Genomic DNA, 9,669 nt, shown 5'->3' on the forward strand with positions numbered 1-9,669 from the left:
CCCACTCTGGTGTTGGGAGAGGCTCGTCCCTCTGGCTCTCCCTCTCCGGGGCAGCGGGGAACCACACCGCCTTGCTGCATCCCCCAGAGTCCTGCCTGCTCCATAGGGAGCAGTTCCAGAGCATCGCCGCTGACCCAATGACAGTCATAAAATCCATTTGGAGCCCAAGGAGCTGTTTGGTCCTCACACCCAGGGAGGTGGAGCCCCGACAGCTGGGGGATAAAGTGCATCGGGCCCCCGAGGGGACACAAGGATGGGACTTTAATCCTGGCTCACGTTCTGCGGGATGCTTCTGGCTGCCAGTGGGCGGGTCTAAGACACCCCCCAATAAAGCCCACAGGCGCAAGCAAGCCCCCAGGGGTAAACCCAGCTGCGGATCGTGGGGGGCGGGCAGCCGCGGCACTGCACGGAGCCGGGCAGATTACAGGTGTTCCCTGGCTGGTGGTGCAGGGGTTAGCGTCCCCGCTGCAGACTTGGGAGCTGGGAGCGTGGCCCTAAGGGGACACAGCGAGACAGCGCTCCATGGGGTAGAAGAGGGGCAAACGTGGAGGTTTCTGAGCTCGATGCTTCTGGCTGCTGGGTCCAGGGCCACCATGGCTCCTCCTTTGTCAGGAAATAGGGTTGCATCGAAGAAACACCTGGCTCTGATCAACCGTTTCCCCTCCTCCAGGGAGCCAGGCCCCAGAGGTTGGCGACCCCCTGGCCAACACTTACTTAGACTAGCTTCAATGTGTGCACTCAGCAGGTCTGGGCATGGCTCTGTTTGCTCACTGCCTGGCAGAGGGCGGATACAAGGCAGCCAGTTATATGGGAAGGGAAAGTGAAAGCATCTGGTCACTCTGCCCAGGATCTGCACACTGCTAAGGAGCAGCCAGGCAGCTGGATCCCCTCCCGGCCGGGGCTATGAAGGCGCAAGTCGGGCTCTTCTCTCTGCTTCTCGGGGGCATCTGTGAGTATATGGGCAAGGACCCAGCGCTCTCCCCAGCTCCCTGGTTCACTGGGGGCAAGGAGACGGGGGGGCGGGTTGCGTCAGTGGGATGACTCCAGTCACTGCCAGGCAGGGGATTGGGGCCTGAGTCTCTCCCACAGCCGCGTGAGGTTCGCATAGGACTCAAGGGGGGGCGCGGCTCTCAGGCAGCGCTAAACGGCTGGTTATTGTTCACGGTGTGTGTGTTGTCACCTCTGCCATGAACCAGAGACTCTCCATCTACCGATATCGCTCCCTTTGTCCATTGCCCATCCCCAGTATCTCTCTTTCTCCAGGGTGCATGGAGCTGCTGCCCCGCAGCCGCCCCTGATTCCCAATCCCAGCCACTAGAACCACCAGTGAACAACAGTTAATGTCCACACTGACGTGTCATCCTGGGGCCGTACAGCTGAGGCTCCAATCAGACTAATAAGAGCCAGGGGAGTACGCAGCTCAGAGTGATGGGCTCAGGCTCTCTTCAGACCCAGGCAGCGGCTGTGTCAGTCACATTCAGGGCAGCTCGCCGCTCTCACAGCAGTGGGCTCAGGCTCTCTGCAGACCCAGGCAGTGTCGCTGTGTCGGTCACATTCAGGGCAACTCGCGCTCTCACAGCGTGCTCAGGCTCTCTGGACGCCAGGTTGGGTGTCTCTAGTGGTCATCGTCTCAGCAATGGGCTCAGGTTCTCTGCAGATCAGGCAGCATCATTACTATGTCACACTCAGAAGGTTATCTCGGCAGATGAGGGGTAGAAACGTATTGTGGTTTTAAATGAAAGCTGAAATTCTGGCGAATCTGTTGGGTGTGGGACATCTGGCCCCCAGGCTGGACGTTTAACAGTCCCAACTTAGAGGATATTTAGTTGAACAAAAGCTATTTAATCCCCCCCCCAACCTCTTCTCCTTCCTCTCCCAGCTCCACTTCTCTGCGTCCCTCTGTTTGGCTGCAAGCCGTTCTCTGACGCAGGCTAGGGATGAACCAGGCTTCATTCCGTGCAGGTGCCCAGCTGGAGGTGAGGTGGACTCCCCGGTGGCGGCTCAGCTGGGATCCCAGGCTCTCCTCCCATGCACCTTCACTGTGGCGGACGCCCCCATCAGCCCAGAGTACCTGGCTGTGCACTGGTATTTCCAGGGCCAGGAGCTGGTGTCGTACGATGACTCCCTTTTCATCTCCCGGCTAGGGGCCTCCATGGACACAGAGCAGCTCGCCAATGGCAACGCCTCTCTGGTTCTGCGCAATGTGACCGTGTCGGACCAGGGAACCTACCAGTGCCTGATCATCCACAGCACGGACAGAGGGGAGCAGAGCCTGCACCTGGCTGTGCTGGGTCAGTGCTGGCGAGAGAGCGGGGTGACAGGCACAGGAACTGGTTCAGCAGCCAGCCCCTCTGCTCTGGGCACAGCCCCTACCGCGCGTGTCACTGGGGCTGGGCAAGGTGTTTCGGGGATAGATGGGCACAAAAGGGGGCAAGGGGTTTCCTTAAATTCCTGGCATGTGACTTGGCAGGAGCTGGTGCGTCCAGGGGGCTGTTTGCCTGCCCTGGCGTTCCTGTTCATAGTTGGGCAGCTCTGGCTGTCCTGGGGGGAGGAACCACCCAGCTGAGCAGGGGGATGCTTGGGAGGCCCCTGACCCCCACCCCCGGGCTCTCCCTGCTGATGCCCTCTGGTTCCCCGCAGCCGAGCCCACCGTTGCTGTCCCCACTAAAGCGGTGCTGAGGGGGGAGCAGAACTTGCTGAAATGCTCCATGTCCGGCTTCTACCCGGTCAACATCATGGTGACCTGGCTGAGGGCTGGGGAGGTCCTGCCGGCGTCCCTGCTCCCTGCACCCCAGAGGAACCCGGATGGCACCTTCAACGTCAGCAGCTCTCTGACCTTCCAGCCCACGGAGCAGGATCAGGGTGTCACCTTCTCCTGCCAGGTCCAGCACGAAGCTCTGCCGCATGGCACTCTGCAGACAGACTTACTGCTCGTGTTCGGAGGTGACGGCATGGGCGGGGGGCAGAGGGGGAAGTGCCCCGGGAGGGACTGAGTGGCCGGCCCCGGGGAATGGGGACATTCCTGGGGGAAGCATGGCCCGGTAGTTCAGGCGCTGGCTGGGCCTCAGGAAACCTGGTTTCAGATCCCAGCTCTGCTCCGGACTCCCTGAGCAACCTGGGGCCAGTCACTGAATCTGGGCCTCTGGTCCCGGAGCTGCCGCTTCGCCAGATTCCTTCTCTTGCCAAAGCTGCGCCCCACCCCGTCTCCTCGCTCCCACGGTGCTGGCGCCGGCGTGCACATGCCAGGGCACGGCGGTATGGCTAGTAACATGGCAGGGGCACTGCGACAGGCAGGCCTGGCCCTAGGGTTGCCAGGTGTCCAGTTTTTGACCGAAATGCCCGGCCGGAAAGGGACCCTAGTGGCTCCAGTCAGCACTGCTGACTGGGGCATTAAAAGTCCGGTTGGCGGCGCAGCGGGGCTAAGGCAGGCTTCCTGCCTGCTGTGGCTCCAAGAGGCTCCCAGAAGCAGCGGCATGTACCCCCTCAAGTTCCTATGCGTATGAGCAGCCAGGGGACTCTGCACACTTCCTCTGCCCCAAGCGCCAGCTCTGCAGCTCCCATTGGCCAGGAACCGCGGTCAGTGGGAGCCAAGGGGCAGCGCCTGTGGACGGGGTAGCACGCAGAGCCACCTGGCTGCGCCTCTGCATAGGAACCGGAGGCGGGACATGCCGCTGCTTCTGTGAGCTGCTTGAGGTAAGTGCCCAGAGCCTGCACCCCCTGATCCCCTCCTACTCCCCAGCCCCCTGCCCTAGCCCTGATTCTCCTCCCAGGCTCCAAATCCCTCAATCCCAGCCCAGAGCTCCCTCCTGCACCCCTGTCACGGAGTCACTGGGCAATGCTCTGGAACTACTCCATACGAGCCCAATCAGGACTCTGGGGGAACCTCCTCTCTGGGAGCAGACTGTCTGCAGGGCAAGAAGCTCACACAGCTTCGACCTTCCTGGGTCTGATCTCGGAGCGTTCAGCATCCCCTGCCCCACTGTGTGCTTCCCACAGTGAGTCCGCACAGGTGGGGCTCCTGGGGAAGCCTGTGGGCCCTGTCCCCTAACTCCGCAGTCAGACGTGACTCTCAGCCACCGGTAAAACAGAGGTTTATTGGTAGACAGGAACACAGCGTAGAACAGAACTTGTTAGCACAGAAATCAGTGACTTTCAGCCAAGTCCATCTTGCAGAGTCCTGGGCCCGACGCCTTGGACTTTCCTCTTCCATCCCCCCAAGCAAACTTCCCAGCTTCCAGCCACCCAACCTCTGACACCCCTCTTGTTCCTCCTCCTTGTCTTTGTCTCACTTCCTGGGCAAAGAGTCACTTGGTCATCACCTAGTTGCATCCCGCTCCTGGGTCTTAGGTTACAAAGGGCACCATCCATTGCATCTGTGCAGGCAACTGGAGCAGCCTTACCTGCCCCAGAGGGTCTCAGCCAAAGTCACACACCCTATTCCCTCTACCGAGGCACTGTTGCAGCACACAGGGAAACTGAGGCACACACAGTATTCATGCAAAACAGTAAAACTTAATAGGCTCCACAGTAAGACTCACATAAAACATAACAAGGGACAATTCCCACTATGTCATAACCCCAAACTCCTCATCCCTGGCTCCACACCATAGCCCACTCCCCCAGCCGGAGCCCTCCTCCCCCCCTCCCCCCAACCCCCTGCCCCAGCCTGGAGCCCCGTTCCACACTCTGAACCCCTCAGCCCCAGCCCAGAGCCCCCTCCTTTCTGGCCCTCATTTCTGGCCCCACCCCAGAGCCTGGCTCCCCCAGCTGGAGCCCTCCTCCCCCCGCATCCCAACCCCCTGCCCCGTCCGGAGTCCCCTCCCACATCCTAACCCCCCATCCCCGCCCCAGCCCAGTGAAAATGAGCGAGTGAGTGAGGGTGGGGAGAGTGAGCAACAGAGGGAGGGGGGATGGAGTGAGTAGGGGCGGGGCCTCAGAGGAGGGGCGGGGCAGAGGTGGGGCAAGGGAGTTCAGTTTTGTGCGAGTAGATAGTTGGCAACCTTACCTGGCACACACCCTGCTCTGCCCGTCCCTTGGGATCCGGCTCTTGTCCTGGCCCTGCGGGCTGTCCCGCGGTGGTGCTATCTGTCTCTGAGCTGCCGTGTAACAACTCTCATGGACCTGGTGTCATTAACCCCCTCTGCAGTCTCCCCCGTGGTGAACATTCACGCCCCCACGTTTGTGCAAGGCAAGGCCCAGGTGTTAACATGCGATGTGCAGGGCTTTTACCCAGAAGCCATCGCTGTTAACTGGCTCCTCAATGGCGTCCGGACAGAAGCCCCCCGCGTGAACCCCAATGGCACCTTCAACCTGGAGTCTTTCTACCAGTTCAAGCCTGCGGCGGGGTTGGAGGGGGCTGAGATCAGCTGCGAGGTGCAGCATGAGACGCTGAGCCGGCCCATCATCCGGAGTGTGCGAGTGGACCTGGAGAGTGAGTGAGGGGCCAGGGGCAGAGAGCGGATGCTGGTGTCAGACGGCTGCTAGCTGGAAGGGTGGTGGCCATCTGTCCCAGAACCAGGAGGAGGGGACACTAGACTCACCCTCCCTTGGAGAGCTTTGCATTGTCTGGAAGAACGGGCTGGTTAAGGGGGCGACACGGGGCCTTTGCCTGCTAGGGGGCGCTGGGTCTGATCCAGCCCCAGGGCTGGGGACTGGCTGTCTCAGGGGATGGGGAATGGGACACGGGGCCTCTCCCCTCTAAGGGGTGCCAGCTCCCATCAGGCCCCAGGGCAGGGGACTGGCTGTCTCAGGGGGCCAAACCCACCTTCCCTTTCTCCCCAGGTGAGGGGACTCAGGTCAGTATCATAGTCCTGGTGGTGTCAGTGCTGCTCTCAGTGCTGGCGGTGGCTGGAATTGCGTTCCTCCTGTACAAGAGAAGCAGAGGTAAGGGATGGCTCGGCCGGGTGCAGCTGCACGAGGCTTTCTCCTGCACCTCCCCACACACCTGTTCTGGGGGGGCTCCCGGCAGGGCAGGTCTGAGTTTACAGACTCGTGTGTGGTGCCAGCTATTGCCCAGTAGTTCAGTGCATCGCTGGGAGCTGGCGCCGGGTCTAGTTTTTAACCTTCACTTGCACAAAGAAACAATTTCCATTGATTTTAGAGTAGCAGCCGTGTTAGTCTGTATCAGTAAAAAGATTTTCATTGGGCCATTAAAAAACCCCGTCAGTGTCCCTGGGACAGGGTCCCTGCTGCATTTCAAGTGTCTAACACCAACCCAACAGACACTAGAAGGGTTCATCCCCCACTCCAGTACAGTTGGTGACAAAGCTGTCCCTTCCCCACCCCCATTCCTCCCTTCTCTAAAAATGAAGCTGAACTGTTTTTTGCTCTTTCCAAACAACGGTATTCTGGGAAGCCGGCCAGGTATCAGCCCAGATGGGCGCTGGCTGACAGTCCTAGTGCCTGAACGTGGCCCTTTAGAACAGAGACGCGTGGGCAGCGTTCACTGTACGTACGGGCACCTATGACTGGGCTTTCAAAAGAGCCGTAAATGTCTGCAAGGCCTCACCGCCCTGCTCTGCCTTGACTTCCAGCCACGCAAGGAGTCCCAGAGAGGCCCGCTACAGGCTAGCACAGTTCCCATCGTGTTGGCTCAGTGCCTGGAGGCTGCACTGTGACTGGCCCTCAGTTAGAGTGACCAGTTTGTCCCGATTTTATAGGGACAGTCCCAATATTTGGGGTTTTTCTTATATAGACTCCTATTACCCCCCACCCCCCTCTTCCGATTTTCACACTTACTGTCTGCTCACCCTACCCTCAGTAAATCCACCAGGGGTCGGATTTCAGAGTCCTGAGCCAATTGGTACATTTCTCTTGGTCTGCCTTTCTCTGTGTCCGGGCCTGTGCATCGAGGCAGAGGTGTGAGACTGGCCGTGCTAGCTCTGGTTGAGGGAGCAGGCTAAAATTAGCCATGCAGCCGCGGCAGAGTGAGAGGGGCTGGCCGCCTGGATACGTACCCGTCTTGGATGCTAGGCACGGATGAGGGCAGCTTGCCCCTTGTGCCCCCATGGTTAGCGTGATCCGTGTGCGTGCAGGCCTGTCTCTGTGAGCTGGGCCTTGCACCCCAGCCCCAGTGTAGACGCACCGTGGGGTGACATCAGCAGCGGTAAAATGGAGATTCTTTCTCCCGCGTGGTCCCCACAACCCTCCCAAAAGCACCTGCTCAAACCAGAGATCACCACCTGCCCCATCCCCACAAGGGCCCTCTCCATCGCTGTCCAGTGGGCACGGAGGCCAGGTGGGAAAAGTGCCAAAATGAAGAGCTAATGTCCATCACTGGGGGTGACCCAGCTGGGAGCGACGGGGAGGAGCAGCCGCTTGTTCCTGTCAGCGGTCTGTACAAAGTCCAGACCAGACACTGCCCTTGGCCCAAAGGCTTCCGCCACTCTGGCCACGACGCTCATGTTTCACGTCAGGAGCCTGAAGGACCTGGGAGCCCGGTACCGGTGCTGCTTCATCAGTATGGACGGGAAAACGCTGAGCACCAAGGAGTTTGGTGACTGCACCCTGCGCCGTGAGTCTGGGGGTGCCGCTGGGTCGCCGAGCAGGCCAGAGGTTCATGGGGGGTGGGCGGGAGGCTGGGAGTCAGGACTCCTGGGTTCTATTCCCAGCTCTGTAACTGGTTTGCGTTAGGCCTTTGGCAAGTCACTTTTTCTCCTTGCCTCAGTTCCCCCCACCCCCCTGTGATGACACGGACCCCTTCGGGGGTGGGGTTTGTGGGTCTTCAGTAGCATGTGGCAAGCTTTGTGCCGTGGGGACATGCTAAAAGCCGTTTCCAATCGGGAAGAGACAGCAGGGGCAGGGTCCCGATCTGGCCAGCTAGGTCCATAGGAACCAAGGAGGTGCATTGACGTGGGGACGGCCTTGGGAGCTGAGGTGGGGGTCTCCTATGCTCATTTGGCCCTTTGTGGTAGAAGTGACACCGCCAGGGCTCCCGGGGACCCAGCAGAGGGGCAGGTGTAAAACACACCTCTGGCCCGAGGGAGTTAACCTGGGTGTAACGTGTGGGCTGAGGGACTTGAGCCCGGGAGATGTTCGACTTCCCCTGAGCCGGCCCAGGAGCTCCCCAACTGCTTTGCTTTGCAGCCTCCAGTCAGACTCAAAGACCCACAGAGCCAGCTCTGGACCCGGCAGCAGCCTGGCCTGCAGAGGAGTAGCGGAGACAGCAGCCCAGCCTGTTGGGGGTCCCAGAGACAGCACGAAGCACCTGGACAGCATTGAACGGAACACCCCGAACCCAGGATTTCCCACTGTTGGTGTCACACAGCACGGGGGGGGGGTGCAGTCTCCTCGGGGACGGGATATAGGGACAGTCGCCCTCCCATGTGTGCAGGGAGGGAGGTATTCACATCAGCACCGGGGAGATAGGGAGGCTGTTTGCAGAGACTTGGGTGGGCTGCCCTGTAGGAGGCTCTTTCCTCTTTGGCTCTGTCTTGTTCGAAATGATCACACACTGGCCAAGGGGGGCAAATGGGGGAAGGCGAAAAGTTGAGAAAGAACAATCCAATGCACGGGGGCGGGGAGGCGGGGTGGGGAGGCAAGGGGAACAAGTCAGGGAGGGACAATGCACTAAGCCCGGACTCTCACTCCGGTTTGAGCCCAAGCCCCCCTTCTGTCCACACACAAATCGGTCTGACTCGTGTCAACAGCACTCCCTGCCAGGGGTCTGGGTCAGAGCTTGAGTCCTGCTGTGACTTGGCTCCAGGCCCTGTTATTGTGCAGAGTGGACGCAGCTCAAGCCGCAGCCCCGAGTCAGAAGGTCTGTGCAGTGCAGTATTTGAAATACAAGTATATAGTTAACATTCATAACTTCAGATACAAAAGAGATATATGCATAGAAATACCATAATCGTATTCAGCAAACCATAACCTCTCCATAGACACTTTACTTGACATACTTTGTACAAGATTTGTTGCAATTATATAACTGTAGTAGCAGCAATGATCTACATGGTCATATTTTAATCAGATAACGTCACACCTCCTGTAAGGGACTGCGAAAGACTTTGTTACGGCCTAGCCAGGGAACTTCCGCTTTCTCGAACCAAGGGGTTACTGTGGGACATAAATAGCTGCTTCGTTATTGTGGGATAGAGATAGTTTTTGAAGGACACAGCTGCTTTGTTATTGTAGGAGATAGTTCTTGAAGGACACAGCTGCTTTGCATGGCCCTTCACCAGGTAGTAGAAAGCCTCCCTGTATCTGAAGTTATGAATGTTAACTATATACTTGTATTTCAGATGTTTGCTCATGTGGTAACACTAATAAGGTTAGGGAAGAAACAGATTGACAGAGCCAGAAGAGTACCCAGAAGTCACCTTCAGCCCCCAACTAAAACCTCTCCAATGCATCATCAAGGATCTACAACCTATCCTGAAGGATGACTCATCACTCTCACAGATCTTGGGAGACAGGCCAGTCCTTGCTTACAGAAACCCCCCAACCTGAAGCAAATACTCACCAGCAACCACACAACACACAACAGAACCACTAACCCAGGAACCTATCCTTGCAACAAAGCCCGTTGCCAACTCTGTCCACATGTCTATTCAGAGGACACCATCATAGGGCCTAATCACATCAGCCACTTTATCAGAGGCTCGTTCACCTGCGCATCTACCAATGTGATATATGCCATCATGTGCCAGCAATGCCCCTCTGTCATGTGCC

General features: G+C 58.6%; 1 protein-coding gene across 3 annotated transcripts; it reads left to right on the top strand.

Annotated features, from left to right (window-relative positions):
* The first annotated feature begins 844 nt into the window (after positions 1-844).
* Positions 845-9,388, top strand: LOC119858079 (tyrosine-protein phosphatase non-receptor type substrate 1-like). Of its 3 annotated transcripts, none has more exons than XM_043517029.1 (7): positions 845-949; positions 1,880-2,291; positions 2,641-2,943; positions 5,147-5,431; positions 5,782-7,513; positions 8,086-8,251; positions 9,240-9,388. In XM_043517029.1, the coding sequence occupies exons 2-5, from the start codon at positions 2,153-2,155 to the stop codon at positions 6,465-6,467; spliced, it is 1,413 nt and encodes a 470-aa protein (XP_043372964.1). In that variant the 5' UTR covers positions 845-949; positions 1,880-2,152; the 3' UTR covers positions 6,468-7,513; positions 8,086-8,251; positions 9,240-9,388. The 3 variants fall into 3 exon arrangements, with proteins under 3 accessions (XP_043372964.1, XP_043372965.1, XP_043372963.1); XM_043517030.1 differs by lacking the exon at positions 9,240-9,388 and having other exon boundaries at positions 5,782-5,883; positions 7,416-7,513; positions 8,086-8,506; XM_043517028.1 differs by lacking the exon at positions 9,240-9,388 and having other exon boundaries at positions 8,086-8,506.
* Positions 9,389-9,669: the final 281 nt, after the last annotated feature.

This window comes from Dermochelys coriacea, chromosome 6 (assembly GCF_009764565.3).
Source record: "Dermochelys coriacea isolate rDerCor1 chromosome 6, rDerCor1.pri.v4, whole genome shotgun sequence".
NCBI classification, from domain to species: Eukaryota; Metazoa; Chordata; order Testudines; family Dermochelyidae; genus Dermochelys; species Dermochelys coriacea.

Coding starts and splice junctions, on each gene's coding strand:
- LOC119858079 (XM_043517029.1), top strand. CDS start 2,153: ATGGACACAGAGCAGCTCGCCAATGGCAACGCCTCTCTGGTTCTGCGC. Junction 2,292..2,640: donor CCTGCACCTGGCTGTGCTGG/GTCAGTGCTGGC, acceptor GGTTCCCCGCAG/CCGAGCCCACCGTTGCTGTC. Junction 5,432..5,781: donor TGTGCGAGTGGACCTGGAGA/GTGAGTGAGGGG, acceptor CTTTCTCCCCAG/GTGAGGGGACTCAGGTCAGT.